Raw genomic sequence first — 25,613 nt, forward strand, 5'->3', positions numbered from 1 at the left:
TTGTCGACTTTTGCTGTGTTGAGGTAGTTTTCTTCTCTTCCTGTTTGGCTGAGTGTTTTTATTATGAAGGGCGTTCAGTTTTGTCAAGTGCTTTTTCTGCATCAGTTGAGATGATGGTGTGATTTTTGTCTCCTTCTGTTAATGGGGTGTATTGTATTAGTTTTCTTATATTGAATGGTCCTTGCATTCCAGGTGGAATACCCACCTGCTCATGGTGTGTAATCCTTTGAATGTGCTGATAAATTCAGTTTGGTAGTTGTTGCTCGCTTGCTTATTCGGGTCCTACTCTTTCCACCCCCTGAACTGCAGCACGCCAGGATTCCCTGTCCTTTGCTGTCTCTTGGAGTTTGCTCAAACTCATGTCCGTTGCACTGGTAATACCATCCCACCATCTCATTTTCTGCCGCCTTCCTCTCCTGCTTTCAGTCTTTCCCAGCATCAGGGTCTTTTCCAATGAGTCAGCTCTTCACATCAGAAAAAAGTATTGGCCAAGGTATTAGAGCTTCAGCTTCAGCATCAGTCCTTCTAATGAATATTCAGGGTTGATTTCCTTTAGGATTGACTAGTTTGATCTCCTTGCCGTCCAAGGGACTCTCAAGAGTCTTCTCCAGCACCACGGTTTGAAGGCATTGCTTATTTATAGTAATCTCATAATCCTTTTCATTTCTGTGACATCAGTTGTAATATTCTCTTTTGTTTCTAATTTTAGTTATTTCAGTCTTCTCTTTTTTTTTCTAGTTTAATGGAGGAGTTAGCACTTTTATTGGTCTTTCAAAAAATCAACTCTTGGTTCCTTGATTTTTTTCTATTTTTCTTTTCTCTATTTTGTTTCTCTCTGCTACAATCTTTATTTTTACTTTCCCTCTGCTAACTTTTGGTTTTATTTATTGTTGTTTTTTCCTACTTCTTTGAGAAGTAGAAATAAAGTTAATTTGTTGATTTGAGATCTTTCTGTGTTTTCATAGCTATAAATTTCTCTGTTAGTACTGCTCTCTGCATCCCAGCGTTTTGGAATCTTTTTTGTTTGTTTTCATTTGTCTCCAGATATTTTGTAAATTCTCTTGTAATTTCTTCTTTAACCCATTGGCTGTTTAAGAGTGGGTTGTTTAATTTCAAGGTTGACTTTTTAAGGTAGCTAATAGTTAATGAAAAATGAGCTTCTTTGTCTTTATTCTTGAAAATTCACTTTTATAATTGATATCTCTTTATGTATTTGAAGTTTAAGTAAGATAAAAAATTTTTTTGGAGCAAAACATGATAAAAGTAAAATTTGAAATGCAGATAGAATTTCTAGCTTTCAGTTCATTTCCTGAGAGCTTATGTCAAGTATTCCTGCACTTTGTTTTTGTAGAAGCCTCCACGTTTGATCCAGAGTAACTAGTGCTCTGCTGCAGAATCTAATTGATTTGTTTTTGTTCAGTCACTCAGTCATGTCCAACTCTTTGCAACCCCATGGACTGCAGCACATCAGGCTTCTCTGTCTTCCACTATCTTCCGGAATTTGCTCAAACCCATGTCCATTGAGTCAGTAATACCACCCCACCATCTCATCCTCTGTCATCCCCTTCTTCTCTTGCCCTTAATCTTTCCCAGCATCAGGGTATTTTTCAGTGAGTTGGCTCTTCGCATCAGCTGGCCAAAGTATTAGAGCTTCAGCTTCAGGATCAGTCCTTCCAATAAATATTCAGAGTTGATTTCCTTTAGGATTGACTGGTGCGATCCCCTTGCAGTCCAAGGGATGCTCAAGAGTCTTCTCCAGCATCACAGTTTGAAAGCATCAGTTCTTTGCTCACTTTCTCTATGATCCACCTCTCACATCCATACATGACTACTAGAAAAGCCATAGCTTTGACTGTGGTCAAAGTCAGCAAAGTGATGTCTCTCCTTTTTAATATGCTGTCTACGTTTCCACGGAGACAAAGAGCCACAGTGTAGTTCCAGCCCCTCTTTAAATCAGTGATGATGGCAGAAATCATTTTTGACAATAGTATAATAAAAGCCTACAAAGCACCAAGCTTTTAATGCCATTATCACTAATCCTCAAAACAGCCTTCCAAGGGACATATTAATATCCCTGTTTTGCCAATGGGTAAACTGAGGCTCAGAGAAGTGAAGTAACTTGTCTGGGATCAAGTGAGTGGAGAGAACATGGGCTCAAACCCAGGTCTGTCTGGCGCCAGAGCTCACGCTCTTTTCACTGTGATAGGCTGGTTCTTGCAAAGATTTCCAGGTCAGCGCTTGCATCTCCTTGTAAAAAAAAGTGCTCCGTATAATTATTCTTTGGAAACCATCCCTCTTGTGTGCCCTTGTGTGGATGATGCTCGTTAGAAACGGTGATGTTCTGAGAAGCCCCAGGAGTGCTGACAGGAGCAGCAGGCAGGGGTGAGGGTGGCTGAGCAGAGATGCCGGCAGCTTGATCTCTGAGAGACAGACCTGCCCATGGATAAGGGGCTGCAGGCCCTGAACCCCCAGGTCAGGACCCAGGCCTGTGCTGTGAGAGAGGCCTGGGTCCTCTGCTCGTCCAGGTATGAAGGCGCTCAGGGACAGAGCTCATCCTCAGCAATATTGTCTTGGAAGGAAGGAAGGAAGGGAGGATAATTAGTAACCATCATATTTGATACGGGCTGCCCCAGTGGCTCAGCGGGTAAAGAATCTACCAGCAATGCAGGAGACACAGGAGACTCAGGTTCGATTCCTGGATCAGGAAGATCCCCTGGAGAAGGAAATGACTACTTGCTCCAGTATTCTTACCTGGGAAATCCCATGGACAGAGGAGCCTGATGGGCTACTGTCCAAAGGATCACTGAGCCACAACTGAGCAACTAAGCATGCATGCTTTATATATGTGTGCGTATTAGCACTTTGGAAAGATTTTTTTTTTAATCAGCCAGTTTTAAGTCTGTATTGAACTTGTTACAACATTGCTTGTGTTGTTTGTGTCCTGGCTTTTTGGCCATGAGACATGTGGGATCGTAGTTCCCAGACCGGGGACTGAACCTGCACTCCTGCGCTGGAAGGTGAAGTCTTAACCACTGGACCACTGGGAAATCCCTGTATATCAGCATTTAGACAATGACCTTCCTCCTACAAATATTCTTAGTCCTCTGTAGACTTTTCAGTTTACAAAATGATCAGTCATAGTCATTTGATAAGCTGTTAGCAGTCAACTAGAAATACGCAGTTTTCTAGATTGTCTGAGACTCTTGGTTTTCAGCATAGGGTGTAGTGATTCAGTTATTTTGTTTCTTTGCCTTATATGGGCTTCCGTGGATGTGAATTCTCATCCATCTGGAAGTTGGAAATCCAAACAGTGGCGTGTTAACAGTTACTCTGTGATAAAGTTCCTATAGATCTCTCCTGAGGAGAGAGAGTTTTGAAAATAGAAGCAAGCTGGGCATTCTGACTGTTAGGAGTAAAACAACCTCCAAGCCATTTAAAATATATGTACAATTGTGTTAGAATTTTTCTGTAATCAGAGTTCTAAATTAAAGGAACTGGGGCATCTGTGGCGTCTGGATGGGTATATGTTTGTTTCCTTTTTTCGGGTTTTTTTCAGCCTAGTACCGAAAGAACAAAATCCCCTTTGGAAATTGTCCAGCACCTAGGGGTTGTGCTTTGTGTTGCCAATTAAGACTTCGATTGGGGGCTTGATTTGGAATCCTTGGGAAAAGCTTTGTTTCCATTAGTCAAAGAAGAAAAGGCAGAGAATCCGGGAAGACGTTGTAGGTCATACCTTGCTCAGTGGGGATGCTGAAGCTGACAATAGAATAACATTCCCACTGGCTCAAAACGGAGACAATCACTCATTCTTTCCACCCCTAAGTAGAGCTTTACAATAGGGCAGAGCTGTGAGAAGAGAGATCAAAAGAACAAAACTGGCGCAAAAAGAGAGCATTATTTTTAAAATGCTCCGCTCCAATTGGAAGATAGTATGGTAAATATCCATGGTTTCCAAACAAACAGCTGACAGTCCTTTGGAAAAATAGCTGCACTCATTAGCAATACAGTGTTTGTGAAAGCCCCGAAGTCAGCGCCAGGTGCCTAAGGATTTAAATCTGCTTCGGGTTGTTGTTTCGTTTTTCTAATATATTTATCGTTGAGATCCGCTGAGATGTATATGTTAATTCATATTCTGAGTCTGATCTCTGCAACAAGATTAGAGATGGGAGTATTTTGCTGTTAAACAGAGGAAGATGAATTGGCACCTACCCTCTTATCAGAAAGGGTGCGGTTCCCCACTCTGGGCTCAGGTTGTGAAATGTTAGTCGCCCAGTCTTGTCTGACTCTTTGAGACCCTATGGACTGTAGCCCTCTGGCTTCCTCTGTCCATGGAATTTTACAGACAAGAATACTGGAGCGGGTAACCATTCCCTTCTCCAGGGGATCTTCCCAACCCAGGGATCAAACTCAGGTCTCCTGCATTGCAGGTGGATCCTTTACCATCTGAGCCTCCAGGGAAGCCCCCTAGCCTCAGATAGTTGACTTCATGTGATAGAAAAGAAAAAAAAAAACTTATTTTCATGTGTCAAATTATCTAAGACCACCAGCCTTCTTAGAAAATACCTTTTTGTTGTTGTTACAATTAAGCCTTGCTTAATTATTGAAATGTGTGACCTCAGTCTGTCGCAGTTACCTCACCCTTGCAGGACAAAAGCCAGGTTAGTTCTGGTCCCTGTTGACTCGCCAGTGCTCAGCACAGCTCCCAGTATAAGCTGATTCCAAGTGTTTGTCGAGCGTGTGCTCAGTCGTGTCCAGCTCTCTGTGACCCCATGGACTGAAGCCCACCAGGCTCCTCTGTCAGAGGGATTCTCCAGACAAGAGTACTGGAGTGGTTGCCATTTCCTGCCTGCAATTGTCAAGTAGATAATTCTTCTAATCTAGTGTTAATCACTCCAGCTGTCATGACAGATGACCTCATTAGAAAATCTCTGGTCACGCGTACAAGCTTCCCCTTAAGATTCGTATTTTTTTTTCTCAATTGTAAAAGTTTGGGGTCTTTTCCCCAAGATTTTGGAAAGCCAATTCTTGGTTCCAGATCACATAATGAAAGAAAGACAGCAGTCATGGTAGCTTATTACACTCAGAGTTACTTACTGTCTAACCTTGAGAAAAAAGATGGCCACTTTCCTCCGCTCTCCATTTGCAGAGATTCAGTTTTACATCTGAAATTTAGTTTAAGTCAGCAAAAGCCATTGAATGCAACTGCAGTGTAGTGTGAAGCACGATTACGTTTTCAGAACTTAGAAAGTGTGGAGTTTGGGAGTGGGGGTCGAGAGCAGGAGGGAAAAGAAGAAATGATGGTATTATTAGTGCATTTCTACACCAGACATACTTGCCTTAAGCACTAAAAAATGTGTGATTATACATTGTCTCCCAAGCTAGAACTTCTACCACTTTGAAAATAAAGAGCATGGTTTTTCCCTTGCTGTCCTGAGGGAACATAACTTCTTTGGTTACTCCCCACTGGTGATTGCAGGAGGCTCCTCACAGAATGTATACAGTATTAACTCCTTCTGACCGCCCTTGTTCCTGCAAGCGTCTTGTCTTCAAGCTCTATTTTCTGTCCTTGGCTTTGAATCCTAGTAAGTCCTCTTTAATTCATAAGAGCCCTTGGCTCTCAAAAGGAAATTTCTTGTTCTTGAGTATACAACAATAGTAGATTTAAAAAAAAAAAAAGATTAACATGTTAATGCAAATGTGCAAATAACAAATATCTTGAAAGGGTTGTGATGGATTATACCCAAGTCCATATATGCAGACCGAAATGTTCTTCCTGTTTCAATGCGCAGCGTACTCTGTAATTTATTGGCGTTTACCGAAATAATTTTCCATGCTTTTATCGCCACGCTCATGCTTGTTCTGCTTTGTTCCCATGCCTCTCATACACAGATTAAACAGGCCTGTGAGCCTTCTCAATGCTTACACACTGAACAGACCAACGGCCAGGTGAGGGGCACTTAGATTCCCAATGTAGCCCTCGCTGATGCCGCTTGCTAGTTTCACCTGCCTTCTAGTGTGGCAGGGTCTTACCTGATGCCTGCCATTGCTCAAGTCTCAAATCACGTGGCTGTTATTACTTACTGACCTTTGGTGGATTTTTTTAAACTTGTTATTTTATATTGTAATACAGCCAGTGAACGGTGCTGTAGTAGTTTCGAGTGGACAGCAAAGGAACTCAGCCATACGTATACATGCATCTACTCCCTGCCAACCTTTATTGGATTTTTAGACACTCAGCACCCCTGTTCAACAGGTCCTCAAAACTCATGTGTTCAGTGTTTTATAACGTGCAGCTGGTCCCTGTTTATTTTTGGCCTCGCCATGTGGCTTATAGGATCTTAATTCTCTGCACAGAGATTGAACCTGGGCCGTTGGCAGTGAAAACTCCGGGCCCTAACTGCTGGATCATCAGAGAGTTGCCTAGGTGTTGTTAACTAAGAGATTCAGTAGAGAGCTAGGGGTCAAGTGACCTCAGCCGTTTGACTTTATACCCTGAAGCTATCCCCCCATCTGTTGTTGCTGTTGTTCACCAGCTCGGTCACACCTGACTCTTTGCACCTCCAAGAACTGCAGCACACCAGGCTTCCCTGTCCTTCTCTGGCTCCCAGAGTCTGCTCAAACTCATATTCATTGAGTCAATGATGCCATCCAACCATCTCATCCTCTGTTGCCCTCTTCTCTTCCTGCCCTCAGTCTTTCCCAGCATCAGGGTCTTTCCAGTAAGTCAGCTCTTAGCATCAGATGGCCAAAATATTGGAGCTTCAACTTCAGCATCAGTCCTTCCGATGAATATTCAGGTTTGATTTCCTTTAGGATTGACTCATCTGATCTCTTTGTAGTCCGAGGGATTCTCAAGAGTCTTCTCCAACGCCACAGTTCAAAGCATCAATTCTTCGGCATTCACCCTTCCTTATGGTCCAGCTCTCACGTCCATACATGACAACTGAAAAAACCATAGCTTTGACTATACGGATGTTTGGTGGCAAAGCGATGTCTCTGCTTTTTAATATGCTGTCTAGGTGTGTCGTAGCTTTTCTTCCAAGGAGCAAGCATTTTTTAATTTCATGGCTGCAGTCACTGTCTGCAGTGATCTTGGAGCCCAGGAAAATAAAGTCTGTAGAATAGGAGTGATGACACAGTCACTGGGGGTTTGAGGTTTAAATTCAATGATGCGTATGAAATGCAAAACTCTTCATAGATGTGAACTGTTGCTGCCCACGGTTTCATCATTGATCTCCCCTCTTAACTCTTCCAGGAGCTAGGTTGAGTGCTAATTATTAGCAAATCGGCTAACATTTGCTATCATTGATTAACAGTCACGGTGTTTCAGCTCTTTAAGGGTGCTTTATACAAGCTTTCAAATAGCCATGAACTTGCCCTGAACTCCCACAAGGACGCCTCAGAGGTGACGCTGGAGGCTGCCAGCTGCCAAGGCACGGTGCCTGAGAGCCTCATGTCAGATGCTCAGCAGAGAACACTCTCGAGACGTGAACTGAGCTTGGGGTTTATCGTCACTGGAAGATCTTGAACTTTAGCACAAAGCCTTCTGTAATTTTTAGACTTCAGTCCTAAATTTCAGAAGTGTAATGCTCTCCCAAGAGCTGTAATTTCCTTGTCCTCAAGTTGAGTGTTCCAAAAATTCACATTTTGCTCTTAAGGCACAGCCGTGTGGATCCCAGCCGTGAGGATCCCAGCCGTGAGATCCCGGTGCTGTCAATTCAGAGTTCCCTCGGTGACCGAAGAGCCTACGCAGAAAGTGTCTTCCAGTCTTTGCGATTGTGCTCATCTCATTTATGTCGCTCACTCAGAGAACGAGATTTTTTTTAAAAAAACCAATACACCCTTCGGTTTTTAAAAAAACATGCTAAGAGCTTCTTTACTGACTGGTTGGACATGACAGAGAAAGAAGGACTGAAATTGGCTGGAAGGAGGGCAGAGATGAGAAGGAAAAGGGAATGAAGGGAAGACAGCAGGGGCATCCCGTGTGCAAAGCTCTTGCACGTCCTGTGCTATTTCCCTGTGAGAAAGGAGGGCACGTCCAGCCCAGCGGCAGCAGCCTCACTGTCTCGGGCTCCTGGGCTCCTGCCTCCTCCTGATGGAACTTCGGTCCTGTGCACCCTCTCCTGACTGTGTGCTCACCGGAGCCTCTGAGGCTCCACCATCGAGCTTCCCTCCTCTACCCGCAGCCCCAGCTCCTTAGCATCCTCCCTGGGTTCTTGCTTCTCTGGTATCTCCAGGTTTCTCTGCCTCCTGAGATTCCCAAGGCAGTTCTTCAGCCCACCTCATCCACCTCGTTTCTCTTTCCCAGGAGGCAAAGGTTCTCATTTTCATCCCCTCTCCTCCCCGGCATGCAGATCCCCTCTGCGTCCGTGGTTCAGTAACCCGCGCTGACATTGGCGTCCTGAGCCCCCTCCTGGGCTGCAGACTTAGGTTCTCGCCCACCACACCTTGACTGTCTACATCCACACCAGACCCCCCCACACGCAGTCCTGCCAGGGAGCAGCACCTCCATTCACCCTTCTCCTTTTTTCTCATGGAGCAGGTGCTAAATGATGGCATCTCCCTGTGACCCTTTGTCCGTGTGACACTCCCATGTATTGTTTCATTTATTTCATCCTTTCATGTAATAAACATTTATCAAGCTTCTCTACTAGACTCTGCAAAGAATACAAGAATGATAAATGAGATGAGACCTCAGGAAACACATGACCTAATGATGAAGATTAAAAAAAAACTTTACAAGTTGTCTGTAGCACACAACCAGGCTCCAAGAGCAGACCATCAAGCTACAGCCCCGGCCCTGGCTAACTGGCCCCTCACCCCTGTGGGTTCCTGTGCAGGGGGTGTCCCTTTTCCCAGGACAGGCTCCTGCCTATTACATAACTGCAGCATATCCAAGGCACTGATTTTCTCTCTCCCAGAAATTCACAGTCTTCAGGAAGTCTTCCCTAGACATCCCGCAGCAGTCTTCCAACTACTCTAGGCCCTCTGGTTACACAGAAGGAAGTAAGCACTTGCGTGGGACCCCCTCTAAACGAGGCAACCCCACAGAGAGTGGATTGTGTTTGTTCCGCGTGTGCCTTTAGACCAGAGTTCTGCAGTAGCAGCGCTGCTGACCTTTGGGTCTGGACCATCTTTGTCATAGTGCTCTCCTGGGCTGTAGAAGGGTATTTGGGGCTTCCCAGGTGGCACTAGAGGTAGCCCACCTGCCAACGCAAGGGACATGCGTTCAGTCCCTGGGTCGGGAAGATCCGCTGGAGGAGGGCACGGCAACTCTCTCTAAGTGGGTTAGTATTCTTGCCTGGAGAATCCCATAGACAGAGGAGCCTGGCAGGCTGCAGTCCACGGGGTCTCAGAGTCAGACACGACTGAAGTGACTTAGCTGTAGCAGTGGCTGCTGGTACACCCATTAGATCCCTGGCGTTCACCCATTAGATGGAGCAGCTCTCCCTGCTCCCCCAGCTGTGACAAGCCAAAGTGTCCCTGGGGGGCAGAGTCACCCCTGGTTGAGCACCACTGGTCTAGACTGAAGCCTACATAAGGGCGGGGTCACCTCCCACTAAGGCCGTCGTATTCATGGGTACCATGGATATTCATGGTGCTAATACTCATGGTATTATTGGAGTTGGCACTTTCAACTTCCCCAGTGACCTGGAACTTCACTGTTACGAAGGCAACGAGTAGAAGCATAGATCTCAAGTGACATTCTGAAAAAATTTTTGATCTCTGTAGTAAGGAATTTAGAACCAGGCTATCTTTTAAATATCCACATGGAAATAGGATGTTCTGTGTATATGTTTCTGTATTCAGCAGCAGGACAAAACCACTCCGGGAAGGATTTCTCTGTCTCCTCACTGTCATTTCCTTCACACTTTCAGTACCATCAAGAGGACCAGCTCTTCCGAACGGGTGTCTCCTGGCGGTCGAAGGGAAAGCTATGGGGATTCCAAAGGAAACCGGAACCGCACGGGATCCACCAGCAGTTCTTCGAGTGGCAAAAAGAACAGTGAAAGGTAAGGGGCGTCTTCCCGCCGGTTCCTGCCCTTCTGATGTCGTGTGAGCTCCCTTCCCCAGCAGCGCATCCGAAGGCCCCTGGCGTGCATATAAGCGAGGAGCCCTCGTGGCGCCTGCGCCTTCTCCGGGCTCACTGTGGGCTCGGCTGATAGCTCCTGGTCACAGCTCACCCCCGTTACCAGCCAGGTGGAAAACTGTGACTTCGACTCCCTATGCATGCAGAAGGCCTTCTTGAGAACTTGCTTAGTACCAGCTCCATGGAATTTGGGAAGCTTCTGAGTTGATAAAGTGTGGGACACTTTATATTTCTAATACTCTCAGCTGCCTTGTTTTTTCCTTTTTTTTGGCTGCACTGGGTCTTCATTGCTGTGCACGGGCTTTCTCTAGTTGTGGAACACAGTCTCTAGGGCACAAGGGCTCAGCCGTCGCAGCATGCAGGCTTAGCTGCCTAGTGGCATTAAACTTGTGTCCCCTGCATTGAACCAGGGATCGAACCCATGTCCCCTGCATTGGAAAGTAGATTCTTACCCACTGGACCACCAGGAAAGTCCCTCTCAGCTGCCATTTTAAAGTTAACTTCAGTGGCTTAAGTTTGTCAACAGTATTTTCTAAATACTGGGTAAAAAGTTGTAATCTCATGATTTGTCAGAAATTATTTTAATATCGAGCTAACACCAGGAATAGGAACCACTTTCTTTCTGGTTTCATCAGTCTTTTTCTTTGAGGTTGTTTTATAATGGATTATGATAACTCCCTGTTAAATTAATAGTAACATTTTATTAGTGAGAGCTAATTTGGGGCATTTTAACAGCTTGTTTTACGTCTAAGAATATATTGTGTATATGAGGACAGTTTCTCTGTAAATATCTACTCAACATACTTTATTCTCTCTTTTTAAACATCGGGCTTTAAATTTTATTCTCTGTTGAGCAAAGCTTAGGAAGGAATTTCAGCTTCACAGGCTAACCATGTTTTGTTGTCTTTTTTCCAAATGTTCATGTAAGGAGAGGGCTTAGTCATAAAGTGGTGGACTCCAACCCACGGGCTGTAAAAGTTCCAGGTTTGTAAGTCCACTCTGATTCAGTCTTGTAAAAGAGGCTTAAGCTCTCTTTTGGTTTTATTCCTAAAAGATACGCTTTGTATACAGAGATCGCAAGCACCTCTCACGTCTCTCGCAGGTCAAATCCACAGCCAGTTAACAGTCTCAAAACCACTGACATGGGGCTGTTGTCTAGTTTAGACTATTAGGACTTCTTATCAGAAGCTTATGCTAATTGGGTGATAATACCTTGGAAATAAGGCCAAGTGGTTACAACAGCAGCAGAGCATGGGTACATGGGAGATGCAGGGTGGCCTTTAGGCGTCTCTGAATTTAGGGTAAGCCTGGAAGTTGACCTGAGATGTCGAGATCTAGGCAGTTCTTAAAAACTTGGCTCCTTCTCTGCACATCTGATTTGTATTAAGAATTTCCAGAAAGAGTCTGCATTGTGCAAACTCCAGATCTGTTGTATCTTTTAAGTCCTATGTCTTTGCTCAGTGTGCTGGGTAAATATTTCCATGAAAGATATTTACAAAGGGTGTTTGTTGTTTTTTTTTTTTTTTTAATGCCAGGAAATTTTGATTTGGAAATGAAGGACTGGGAAAATTTACTAATCATTTTCTAAAAATAATTCAGGCAACTGAACATGGCCATTTAAACATAAGTTCTTTGTCTTGTTAGATCCCAAGAATAGTTGAGACCCATGTAGTGCTGGACTCTTGAAAGTCACTTGGACTGCAAAGGAGATCCAACCAGTGAGTCGTAAAGGAAATCAACCCTAAATATTCACTGGAAGGACTGATGTTCAAGCTGAAGCTCCAATACACTGGCCAGCTGATTCAAAGGGCCGACTCATTGGAAAAGACCCTGATGCTGGGAAAGATTGAGGGCAGGAGGAGAAGGGGACAGCAGAGGATGAGATGGTTAGAGAGCCTCACTGGCTGAATGGACATGAATCTGAGCAAACTCTGGGAGACAGTGAAGGACAGGTGTGCTATAAAAGAGTCAGACACAACTTAGCAACTCAACAACAGCAACACCATGTGTAGTGCTGAACTGGTTGAGTTGCACCTAAGGAGTTTCAGAGAGAAAGTTCCTGCCTTCTGTGGGTCATTGCTGGTACTGGCAGACGCCTTTAGGGACCCATGGAAATGATGGTAGCGGTAACTCAGAAGGAAGAAGCAGCTAGAAGCAATAGAGGTGAAGGTCAAGCCGGTGCATCCGTCACTGCCTGCCCACTTCCCTTCATCCTTCCGTTCCATTCCCCATCAAGAGCCCCTCTCTTGAGTTGCCTGCAGCTTGTACCAAACCAGAGCTGGAGTCTAATGGATCAATGCCCAGTCTCCAGGGCTTAAAGCAGCCAAAGAAAGGGATGGAAAGGTGCAATTCCACTTTTAAACGTTATGGTCCTCAGTAGTCTAAGACAGCACGACCTCTTCCACATCACACACAAATATTTGTCCACAGTCTTACCTTTTAACCCATTGTCTATGTGAGGTTACTATACATAGCAAGATGTAATGGAAAGGACACAGGTTCTGGAGTAGAAGAAAGATGTGGGTTTATAAACAAACTTGGCCACTTCACTTCTCTGAGCCTCAGCTTTTCCCCCTCTGTGAATGAAGGATTTTATATCTTAATGCCCTTGAATCTTGTCAGAGAGCTAACTGGTAAGAAAACACCCAGCATAGCACTTGGCACTCAGTAATGGCAGCTGTTATAAATCAAGACCTGTTAGGAGAAAATATAGTTCATGAGGCTTTCCAAAATTCTGACCTTGAGTTTCCTCAATTGTAAGATGAAGGTGGTGGATGACGTCTGAAGTCGTTAGCCTTTATTCGGTCTAACACATACTAACTTAGATCCACTGGACACTCTTATGAGTACAACCTGGATTTTGGCAGATTCTAATTGGCTGGGGAGACACAAAGTATTATACAGTCGCCCCAGGGTGTCCAAGGGCTGTTGGTTCCGGGACCCCACCCCCACTCCCATCCCAGACTCCGTGGATGCTCAAGTCCTCCAGCTGGTGGCTCTGCATCCACAGATTCAGCCGACCACGGACTCTCATGCTTGTGTTCGATTCCTTGGATGCAGATACAGAGGACTGACCATATATTCTCACGGTTGTTAATGTCCCATCAGAACGAACTGGTGTTCAGGCACTGAGACCCCCAGGAAAGCTTGTCAGAACATGAGTGAGTGAGGGTGACCTTGCAGCTGTGACTTCGGGTCTGTCCTGACTCATTGAAGAAGCAAGTCATTCACACCAGGCAGTGCTTGGACTTGTATCAGCCCCAAACCTTTTGCTGTAAAGCTCACAACTGCTACACACCAAATGCAACGCTGCCTTAGCACATCTGGCACTTTCGCGAAAATGCGAAAGAGGCCCCTTTCCGCGTTTTTGTGTCTCTGTAATAACAATCACAACAAATATAAAGCCATTTCCTATCAATTGTATAGATCTTACTGTCAAACATAAAGTAATAGTGTTTTGAGGTCCTAAACATTTACATTTTCTAAGATACATTAATTTATTGAATAATCATCATGTTTTATGTTCAAAGCAACTGTTCTTCCTCGTAGTGTCAGTCCTCTTGCTCATGTATCTCATTTTCTCTGGAAACGGTCACGGGAGTCAACAGTCTCTCTTGTGACACTTGAGACTTTTATCTTAGAATAGTTAACATTTTAAAATATTTTCCTTGCAATGAGCCACAGAATTTTAACAGCACTTATTAAACTTTGCACTGACATAATTTTCATAAGAACAAGAGCAATATACAGCAATGTAATATTTACCTCATGTATTATTGATGGTAAATTGTGAATATTAAGAATTATCTATATAGTGATTTGTGTCATCATGAGGTACTTATTAAATTTAAATAGGGACTTGGTAGTAACATTCTGATAAACAACCTGTACTATCTAATGTAGCCAGTAGCCTAATCCAAGAAAGGGGTTTTGATTAAGTGTTTCATATCAGAAAAACAGCTACCATTTAGAATGTACAGTTGATGTTGCCAGATTGATAAAATGTTTCAGTTATCCAACTAGTTCCCCCATTGTCATTTTGAAGGGAATAAGATATATCAACTTTGTAAGCAAAACGCTTGGTTTGTATCAAAAAGTTGTTGCAGTGTGAGCTGATTTTGTTCAAGTAAGAAATGTGACAGCCATCTGCTGGGAACCTTGTTGTAACACACAAAACTGCCCATCTTTGGAGTCAACAAATATGAAAAAAGCTTCAAAACTGTGAAGATGCCCACCACATGAAGACTTGCCTTTGGACGCCCTTTAGTGTTGCGCAGCTGGCTGCTTTGTCCAGGCTGCGAGGTCCAGAACTGTGAGCGGGACACTCAGCTCCATCCTTCTTGAAACTTCAGCCTCCAATGAGGAAGGCTCCTTTTCTTTTTACTGAAGTATAGTTGATTTACGATGTTGTGTTAGTTTCCACTGCACAGCAAACCAATTCAGTTATACATATATGTAGACGATGCCCACTCTAATGGCAGAAAATGAAGACGAACTAAAGAGCCTCTAGATGAGCGTGAAAGAGGAAAGTGAAAAATCTGGCTTGAAATTCAACATTTAAAAAAAAGAGTAAGATCATGGCATCCAGTTCCATCACTTCATGGCAAATAAAAAAAGTGGAAACAGTGACAGATGTTATTTTCTTGGGCTCCAAACTCACTGTGCGCAGTGACTGCAGCCACGAAATTAAAAGGCCCTTGTTCCTTGGAAGGAAAGCTAGTGTTTTAAAAAGCGGAGACATCACTTTGCCGCCAAACATCCGTATAGTCAAAGCTTTATGGTTTTTCCAGTAGTAATGCATGGATGTGAGAGTTGGACCATAAAGAAAGCTGGCTGCTGAAGAATTGATGCTTGCAAACTGTGGTCCTGGAGAAGACTCTTGCGCGTCCCTTGGCCAGCAAGGAAGTCAAACCAGTCAATCCTAAGGGAAATCAACTCTGAATATCCTTTGGAAGGACTGTTGGTGAAGCCAAAGCTCCATTGCTTTGGCCACCTGATGGGAAGAGCCAACTCAGTGGAAAAGACCCTGGTGCTGGGAAAGACTGAAGACAAAAGAACAAGGGGGTGGCAGAAGATGAGAGAGAGAGCATCACTGACTCAATGGACATTAACTTGAGCAAACTCCTGGAGATAGTGGAGGACAGGGGAGCCTGGCATGCTGCAGTCCATGGGGTCACAAAGGGGCAGACATGACTTAGTGAAGGAACAACAGCAACAAATACATAAGTGTAATAATGCATCTATTCTTTTCCATTATGGTTTATTACAGGATTCATTACTTTTGAATATAATCCCCATGCTATACAGTAGGTCCTTGTTGGTTATCCACTCTATGTTTAATAGTTTGTATCTGCTGATTGCAAACTCCCAGTCTATCCCTCCCCTGCCCTCTGCCCCTTGGCAGCCACAAGTCTGTTCTGTATGTCTGTGAGTCTGTTTCTCTTTCATGGATAAGTTCAATTTGTATCATATTTTAGCTTCCACATATAAGTGACATCATTTGTCTTTGTCTGCCTTCCTTCACTTAGTGTGATCATCTCTAGGTCCATCCATACTGCTGCACATGGCGTGATTTCTTTCTTTTTCATGACCGAGTAGTATTCCATCGTGTGCACACATGCACGGGCACGCCTTCTTTGGCCATTCATCTGCTGATGGACATTTAGGTTGCTTCCATGTCTTGGCTGTTGTGAATAGTGCTGCTGTGAATATGGGGGTACGTTATCCTTTTGAATTACACTTCTGTCCAAATATATGCCCAGGAGGGGACTGCTGGGTCATATAATAGCTCTCCTTTAGTTCTTTAAGGAACCTCCATGCTGTTCTCCGTAGTGGCTCACAGTTCACATTCCCACTGACAGTGTAGGAGGGTCCCCTTTTCTCCATACTAGCGGAGACAGTCTTTTTGGATGACACCTGGAGGTCCTTGTTGTTGTTCAATCACTCAGTCGTGTCCAACTCTGTGTGACCCCATGGATTGCAGCACGCCAGGCTTCCCTGTCCTTCACCGTCTTCCAGAGCTTGCTCAAACTCATGTCCATCGAGTCGGTGATGCCATCCAACCATCTCATCCTCTGGCACCCCTTCTCTCCCTGCCCTCAGTCTTTCCTAGCATCATTGTGTCCTCCAACGAGTTGGCTCTTTGCATCAGGTGGCCAAAGTATTGGAGCTTCAACTTCAGCATCAGTCCTTCCAATGAATATTCAGGATTGATTTCCTTTAGGATTGACTGTTTTGATCTTCCTGTTCAAGGGACTCTCAAGAGTCTTCTCCTACACCACGATTCTAAAGCATCAGTTCCTCGGCATTCAACTTTCTTTATGGTCCAACTATCACATCCATACATGACTACTGGAAAAGCTATAGCTTTGACTAGATGGATGTTTGTCAGCAAAGTGACGTCTCTGCTTTTTAATTCACTGTCCAGGTTTGTCATAGCTTTTCTTCCAGTGAACAAGCATCTTTTAATTTCATGGCTGCAGTCACTGTCTGCACTGATTTTGGAGCCCAAGAAAATGAAGTCTATCAGAGGTCCTTAAGGCTCAGCCTTGCTTTGGTTTTCCTTGAGCATCACTGATGGTGGGATCTAAATCTTAATCTTCGGCCTGGGTTCAAGTCCTTCATCCACTGGCTGCTCACCCTCTCTTGTGCCCTGATATCCACATCTGCCAACGCTGACTCCCGCTTCCCCAGCAGGATTTATTTTCCTTTGTGAAGCAATTTATTATTACACAAGGTAACCTGTGTTTTGGGATATCCAAATATACAAAAAAAGAGGAAAGGAAAACCCTCTATAATCATGGCAGTCAGAGGACTCGTAGCTACCATTTCATTGTGTTTCCATCCAGACTTTATTTCTAGGGTGTTGTGTAGTGTATAATTTTTACATAAATTATATTCTTCTACATACATTTTGTAACCCTCTTTCTCATTTGCCGTGTAAGCATGCCTTTGTGTCAGGAAATATACTCTTACAATATTTTCTCGGATGAGGACCATCATTTACCTAGATGAACGCACTTTAATTGGACATTTGGGAATCAGGAAGACTTTTCTAGTCCAGTCAGACCAGCCCGACATCTGGAACAATGCCCGGCACACAGTAGGTGCTCGATCGCTTAGTTGTGTCTGACTCTTTGTGGCTCCATGGACTGTAGCTCACCAGGCTCCTCTGCCCATGGAATTTTCCAGGCATGAATACTGGTGTGGAGTACCATTTCCTTCTCCAGGGGATCTTCTCTACCCAGGGATCAAGCCCACATCACTTAACGTCTTCTTCGCTGGCGGGAGGGGTCTTTACCACTAATGCCACTGAGAAGCCCTAGTAGGTACCCAATAAGTATTTGGTGAATGTATCTTTTTTTACCCCAGCCAATATAACAGGAAGAATTTAGGCTTAAGGAACGTCATGGCCATATCCAAGTTTTAATCCCAGCTCTGCCACTTTTGCTCTGGGACTGTGAACTAATTAACTTAATCTCACTGAGGTTCCTCTCAGCACCAGTGCAAACTAGCCCCTACCTACGCCCCAGGGCTGCTGCAAGAGGTAAACAGGATGGTGCATGTCAGTAGCATCCTTGGCATGGGGCTCGCCAACACTGGGACTCCGTAGCTGATAGCCACCACTTCTCCGTTCTGGCGTTTGGGCTGATGTTTGCACAGCTTTGCTCACCCCAGTCCTCAATCCTGAGTGCCTCTCTTCTTCAGGACATTCCGGAATTCTCCAACTTCCATTAAGAGACCTCACAGAAATTCTGCTACCTTATTCAGTCACTTTCCCAGCACCGCTTGACTCACTGAGCCCCTGCTGTATGCGGGACACAGCATGAGGCATGGCAGGAAGTGGAAGGGAGCAGCCCGTGAAGACTCAACAGACACAATTGATACCCGCAGCTGAAAAGGGTCAATGTCCTCCATTTCCAAAGGTCGCTACCCACACCGGGGAGGCAAAGGACAGTCAACTCAATAGCAAAGTAGGTAAAAGGTATGAGCAGAGGCAGTTCGCTGAGAAAGAAGTACACATAGCCAATTAATTAAGGAAAAGATGTTCAAACTCCGTCTTCATTAAAGTAATGCAAATCTAAGTAAGAAGACGGCATGTGTAGAAAAATCTTATTATTATAAAATCAAAAAGCCCCAAACCAAACAAATGCACAGCTCGATGAGTGACAGCTTCTATTGCTGACTGCCCGGAGGCTCCCCTCGTCCGAAGTGGCGCCTGTGTGTCAGGGAGAGGAGAGCTGCAGCCAATCCTGCAAGACCCGACTCCGCGTGCCCTTCCCTGGGAAGCCTGCCTGAGAGCTCCGGTCTGAGTTAGCCGCCCTCCAGATTGCCTTGTTCCTGCCCATTAACTTTATGGGCTTCCCTGGTGCCTCACATGGTAAAGAATCCACCTACAGTGCGGGAGATGTGGGTTCGATACCTGGGTGAGGAAGATCCCCTGGCGAAGGAAATGGCAACTCACTCCAGTATTCTTGCCTGGGAAATCCCATGGATGCAGGAACCTGGTGGGCCACAGTCCTTGGGGTGGCAAAGAGTTAGACGAAACTCAGCAACTAACACACACATTAACTTTGTAACTCCCTCCCCACCTGCCAGGGATATCACCTACACCCTCCCCCTCGCTATACCTTGAAGCTTCAGGAGGGCATTAAAGAGCTGGGTCATTTTTTTTTTCTTCTTTGTATTCCTAGCACTTTGCACAGGTCTGGCACACTGTAAGTGCTCAACAAACATTCACTGAATGAATGAAAAAATGTTACCCATATACTTAATTGTTAAAACTATGATCATTTAAGAACTATGCAAATAGCACCACCTATTGGTGGATGATTTTAACACTACATTTGGATTCTAAAAGGTTTATACTGGAAATGAGGTGACTTAAATGAAATTTTTTTTTTAATGAAAAGATTGTTTCAGTCTTTAAGCCAAGGGGTCATTTACTTTTTAACAAATGTTAAAATATATAAGCACTGATATTCTTTATTTCGTTTCAGTTTTGAGGCTGTTAGGTGAGGAGCTCAAAAATACATGTAGGTTATTGTCAGTGAAACTAGGAGGAAGAGGGAAGATATTAATTAATAACCACATGTTAGGTATTTTGTTACATATTATATTTGATCCTGCGATACCCTGTGCCTCACAGTGGTTTTGGTTCTGTTTTATAGATGAAAGAATCTAAAGTTTGTAGAGGTGAAGTGATTTGCCCAAATAAAACACGAATCCAGCTGACTTCAAAATCTCTGCCCCTTCTGCCGTGTTAAACTGAAGTATTGGTTGGAGATGTCTGTGAAGCAGTAGTTTTTGACCCCAGTAGTGACTTCTAAATATTTTAAATCTATCGTTCCTGAATGATCCTACTTGTATTAAAAGCTGCTTACTTAGGGCAGTTTATAAAAGAATTATCATTTACATAGTAGAGTATTTTGACTTCCAACAAGGATTATATTCCATCAAGTGAAATCGTTTTCAGCAGTCATGGTATCGTGTGCTGGGAGGTACCATTTTTATAGATGAGTAAGTTTCAGGGGAAAAAAAAAGCTTGACTTCGGAACAGTGTCCTCCTTGATCAGGCCTTCTTAATCATTTTCTGCAGCAAGCGTGTCTTCTCAGAAGCGTCTGGCCTGTTTCGGGTCTCCCGAATCCCCGTCTCCCAGAGCGCGCTGTTACACAGGCCACCCGTGGGGCAGAGACCTGCTCTCAGGACTTCGGGGTAAATTAGTAACAGGTACGAAGGTGCTGGGGTTTCCCTGGTGGCTCCGATGGAAAAGAATTCGCTTGCCAATGCAGGAGACCTGGCTTCAGTCCCTGAGTGGGGAAGATCCCCTGGAGAAGGAAATGGCAGCCCACTCCAGTATACTTGCCTGGAGAATCCCATGGGCAGAGGAGCCTGGTGGGGTCGCAAAGAGTCGGAGAGAACTGAGCGACTAACACTTTCACTTTCACAAACATGCTAAGTGCAGATCCCACCACAGGGCAAGCGTTTGGGGGATATTCATTGCATCCGAGTCTGAAGGGATTCTTGGCAGGACTCTCCTCCCCTGACACACACCCAGCCCGCAGTGCAGCATCTGAATTATAGCAGATGAAGGGGGAAATGGCCGCTTGTGACAGCCTTGGCGCCCAGAGTCCACACGGAACATTTCTGGGGATTTGGTGCCACCTGACTTGGCCCTGGGCGGTTATAGCCGCTTCATGGGTGTGAACTCGCAGCTTCCAGTGGGAGCTTTTCTTTGTGTCCACTGCCTGGCTTCCTCTCGCCGCCTCCAGATCCAGCTACTGGTCTGGGGAAGGCTCCAGGCGACCTCACTACCCTCCCTGACCCCTCGGTACTGCTTATACGAGGAGGAGTCCTTCAGAGAATTCTCCTGAACTGTCCCGCCCTAGGGAGAGTACAGCCAAGCCAAGCTTTTTCAGCAGATCGCCTTCCTGCCCAAAAAAAACAGCCGCATCGGATGGCAGCACTGTTCGTTTAGGAGACACTGGCCCCGGCCGCCGAATGCCGGACCAGCCTAGAGGTGAGGGTCTGCCTGCCGGGAAGGAGATCCTTCCGCTCCCGTGGGCGCACTTCCGTCCTGCACCTCCATCAGTGCTGACTCCGGACTTGCATGGGCATGCAGGGAGCACCACTCTGCTCCCCTCCCCCTCCCCACGCCACCGCTGGGGACCAGGCCCTGTGTGAAGTCACCCACTTCAGTTTTCCCTGGAGCTCCCACTGAGGAGTGGGTGACTGGAGACAGACCACACAACATCTTGAGAGGCGATCGTCTCTTGGTCCAGGTGGGTTCACAGCCCAGGCGTGTTTCCAGCGTGCTGGGTCTGAAGCTCTACTGAGGAGCTCACTCTCAGCTTTACTGATGCTGAGTTCAGGCTCCCGTGAGCTGATATTGACTGGGGCAACAGTGTCTTTAACTTCGGATCACTGTCATCATCTGTTCTGTGGGTTTTCCCTTCTGTCTGCGGTTGGGAAGATTCATTGTCCTTTTATAGCTTTGTATTCATAAGACAAGCACTCGTGATTGGAATAGGCCCTTTCCCTGGCCTCTTGTCTTTCAGGAGTGGGGTGTGTTGGTAGGGATCATGGATTCTAAAGTAAATATAGTAATAATATATTTTTCTATAGAAATTTAACTTTCTAAAATAATGAAACATGGCAATAGTATGTTTCCTAAATACACTTTGTATCAGTCACTCAGTCGTGTCCGACTCTTTGTGATTCTATGAACTGTACCCTGCCAGGCTCCTCTGTCCATGGAATTCTCCAGGCAAGAATACTGGAGGGGGTTGCTATTTCCTCCTCCAGGAGATCTTCCTAGGGATCCAAGCAGGGTCTCTTGCATTGCAGGCAGATTCTTTACCATCTGAGCCACCAGGGAAGCCTGGTACCCAAAGGGTAGCCCATCGTTTAGAGCAGGATTTGAAGAACTAAGAGCAGTTCAGTACCTGATACTTCTCAGTGACCTTCAGCTGATAACACTCAGGCTGCCTTTTTCTGATCTTTTAACAGAGATCTTTTATCCATCTTATGGTGCTTCAGCATCAGAATTCCACTAGCCTCCCTACATTTGGAGTTCACATTCCCCTATGAATGTTCTCTAAGAGAAACATAATCCGTAATTGCTCTTTCCTATCTCTTTGGAAGGTTCTGGGTTGCTTATATCTGTCTCACAGACTCGGCATCTTTATACTTCTGTGATCAAAGTCATGATGGAAAAAAAAACAGCTTTCCTGTCTCCTAATTCCCTGCCTAGCTTCCCTCACTAGCGGATGTGCTTTGTAGTGATCTGTTTTAGCTTTTCCTCTTGTGTCCTTGCCCTGCCTTGAATCTAATGAGATATAAAATTTGGAGTTAAGACTTGTTCTTCCACTTAAAAAAAAAAAAATCACAAGAGTGTCACTGCCTCCGATAACAAGAACAAGCCAGGTAAGCCCACCATAGAGCCACGGCCACTAAGTGATGCAGTGAACTCCGACCCCAAAAGTGACAGGCCCCTCTTAGGAGGGACTGTGACCACTGCTGAAATCTTTGCAGAGCTGCAGGAAGAGGAGGAATGGGAGGAAGAGGAGGAAAGGAGCTGAAAGCTTCTAGAATCCTGCGAGGCCGGGTGTGGACCGGCATGGGTGGACTCTCGGGAGCCCCAAGCTCAAGGTGAACCTTCATGCACGCGTGCTCACACACGCGCACACACACAGGTACACACGTTCTTCCCACACAGCCAGGGAGTAGGACAGAGTCCCGAAGCCCCCCTCTCAGAGCCCAGGCACGGTAGTTGCTGAAGGATGCTCCACACTCTGCCTTTCATGGGAACCCCGTGCTGTTCAGCGGCCCTGAAGGAGGGACAAGGACCCTGAGAGGGGCCCTGGCGGGGCGGGGCGGGGTGAAGGCTGAGCACCAGCTGGGAGGATGGCGGGAAGCATGATGCACGGGACAGCACCAGCTACTTCAGTGAGTGGGGGGCAGCGGGGGCCAGGGCCGCTGAGACACCCCCGCCCCCAGCCCACCCGGCCAGACGCAGATCCACAGGGCCAGCCAAGTCAGAGGCAGGGAGGGCTCCAGACCCTACCAGCTCCCAGTCAGCAGCTGAAGGCTGTTACAGGCCCTGGGTCACAGCTGTGGACAGCGATCCCTGCCCTTCTGGGCTTCCCTCCTGATGGGGAGAGACACAATAATGAAGATATATCTGGGCTTCCCAGGTGGTAGTCGTGGTAAAGGACCCGCCTGCCAGCGCAGGAGACGGAAGAGACCCGGGTTTGACCCCTGGGTCGAGAAGATCCCCTGAAGGAGGAAGTGGCAACCCACCCCAGTATTCTTGCCTGAAGAATCCTGTGGACAGAGGAGCCTGACAGGCTACAGTCCATGGGGTCACAAAGTCAAGACATGACTGAAGCGACTTAGCAGGCACGCGTGGGCAGGGTGTGAGGAACAGGACAGGGTGAATCTGAGCACACGAATCTGAGCACACGCCGTGTACTGTCCCTAGGGGGGAGGGAGCAGCGTCCAGGGGGCAGGAAGCTGGGGTCCACGCCTGGCTCAGGAGGTGCTGACCCAGTCACAGGACAGCGAGAACAGAGCGTCTGGAACTCCATGACTGAGGGGAGAGAGAGATGGGATCGGAAAAACGTCGGGGTCCATAGAGGTTGTTTAGGGCCTTCAGGGCCCGTGGAAGGCAGGCTTTGTGTTAAAGGTGTGCTGGACCCACAGAGTACTGTTTCAGTGACCAGTGGCTGTTGTTCAGAAATCTTGCCCCATAGCAGATCCACCTCCTTGAAACACATCGAACCCCTTTCAAAGCATCAGCAAAGAGTTTCCCATATATACGGCATAATATCAACTGAAAATCAAGGCCATTAATAAATACTACCATCTGTTACATCATGGGATTAAGGGCAGTTTTCACTGGCAGTGTTTCTCAGCGTATCCCAAGTTCAAAGTGAAGGAGAAAAGTGACATGGGGATAATATCTGCTCTGGTTTGCATTTTTCATTTTGCGGACTCGGAAAATGTAGGTGCCTCTGCAGGGTCGTGGTCCTCCCAGCCCACCCTGGGTGGGTGTGGTTTTGGTCGCTTCAGTCATGTCTTACTCTTTGCGATCCCATGGACTATAGCCCACCAGGTTCCTCTGTCCATTTGATTTCCCAGGTAAGAATACTGGAGTGGGTTGCCATTTCCTCCTCCAGGGGATCTTCCCAACCCAGGACTCAAACCTTAGTCTCCTGCATTGCAGGCAGACTCTTTACCAACTGAGCTACAAGGGAATCCCAAAGTCTTTGGGGTGGATTTCATTTATTTACTGTGTCTTGTTCTGTATGTTAAAGTGGGAGGCATTCTGGGAAGCCGGGGGCAGGAAAGGGCGGTAGGTACCATGGAAGACGGCGTGGACATTGGAGTCTTGCAGACTTGGGTTCAAGGGCTGGCTCTGTGTTTGAACGGGATTCACTTCCTGCCGTCCTTGGGGGTCCCCTCCCCTGTCTGGCACGAGGCGGCAGTCTTCCCACGGGCAGCTGTCCGGTTGTCACGGGGAGGACCGTGCCCTCCTGCACTTGGTGAGGGGACCCCCGGGGCAGGCCGTCTTGTGGGAAGCTCGCCCCTAGGGGTGACCTCAGCCCATCCGTAGTGTGCCCTTGAACAGGGCGGGCATCTGGTTTCCCAGGTGTAGTCATGGGGTCCCAGCCTGGTTGAGACAGTGGGGTCCCCCCATGTCCCAGGATGTGGCCATACCCCAGCAGTCCTTGCTCTTCCCTCCTTTCCCCCGCCCCCTCGTCTTCCCCCCAGGAGCCATCCTCCTGGGAGTTGTTCAGGCACCCAGTCATGTCCAACTCTGTGACCTCATGGAGTGCAGCACGCCAGGCCTCCCTGTCCCTCACCATCTCCCAGAGTTTGCCCAAGTCCATGTCCATTGCATCGGTGGTGCCATCCAGCCATCTCATCCTCTGATGCCCTCTTCTCCTTCTGCCCTCAATCTTTGCCAGCATCAGGGACTTTTCCAGTGAGTCGGCTGTTTGCATCAGATGACCAAAATACTGGAGCTTCAGATTCAGCATCAGTTCTCCCAGCGAGTATTCAGGGTTGATCTCCCTTAAGAGTGACTGGTTTGATCTCCGCACTGTCCAAGGGTCTTTCAGGAGTCTTTGCCAGCACCACAGTTCGAAGGCATCAATTCTTTGGCGTTCTGCCTTCTTTATAGTCCAGCTCTCACAACCATACGTGACCACTGGGAAGACCACAGCCTTGACTGTGCAGACTTTTGGCGGCAGAGCAGTGTCTCTGCTTTTCAGCACAGTCTAGGTTTGTCATAGCTTTCCTGCCAAGAAGCAGTTGTCCTCTGATTTCACTGCCGCAGCCACCATCCGCAGTGATTTTTGGGCCCAAGAAGAGGAAATTTGTCCCTAGTTCCACCTTTTCTTTCTGTTTGCCATAAAGTAATGGGGCCTGATGGCATGATCTTAGTTTTTTAACATTTAGTTTTAAGCCAGCTCTTTCACTCTCTTCCTTCACCCTCATCAAGAGGTTCTTTAGTTCCTCCCCTTTCGGGAGCCTGGTACTAAAGTTCTCTCGCCAAAGCCCCTGAGACAGGAGTTTGCTAGTTTTAAGTCAGGTCTTCAAATAATCTGCCAGAAACACGTGGGGAAGAGAAACTTTCTATGCACTTAGGCAGGGCTGTTTCCATCTTGATCAACCACGTGTTTTCCTTCTCCAAACCTTTCTTTGCTCTCATAAAAAGCACAGCTTTGGTGATAAAGTTGGGATTGTCATCCCTGGCGCTTGGTTTTAAGCATGTTTGTTTACACTGTTCCTCTTCGCAGTTACACGGCTTTGTGTTTCTTTGTAACATATGTTCTTCATTCAGCATCTGTGTGACGAACTAGTGCGGCTAGTGGGTGAGGGGTCTTCTGTGACTAACCACCAGCCCATGCTTCCCTTTCAGAGCTGTTTTGGGGGACTTCCCTGGTGGTCTGATGGTTTAGACTTCGTCTTCCAGTACAGGGAATGTGGGTTCTACCCCTGGTCAGAGAGCTCAAA

General features: G+C 46.2%; 1 protein-coding gene across 5 annotated transcripts in view; it reads left to right on the plus strand.

Annotated features, from left to right (window-relative positions):
• EML1 (EMAP like 1) overlaps positions 1-25,613 on the plus strand; it is a 197,010-nt gene that overhangs the window by 134,658 nt on the left and 36,739 nt on the right. For all 5 annotated transcript variants that reach the window (XM_060401922.1, XM_027957388.3, XM_060401921.1 and 2 more), the window contains exon 4: positions 9,879-10,013. In XM_060401922.1, the coding sequence (XP_060257905.1) occupies positions 9,879-10,013 (135 nt within the window). The remainder of the gene's footprint in view (positions 1-9,878; positions 10,014-25,613) is intronic.

The sequence above is a fragment of the Ovis aries genome, chromosome 18, assembly GCF_016772045.2.
Source record: "Ovis aries strain OAR_USU_Benz2616 breed Rambouillet chromosome 18, ARS-UI_Ramb_v3.0, whole genome shotgun sequence".
NCBI lineage: Eukaryota > Metazoa > Chordata > Mammalia > Artiodactyla > Bovidae > Ovis > Ovis aries.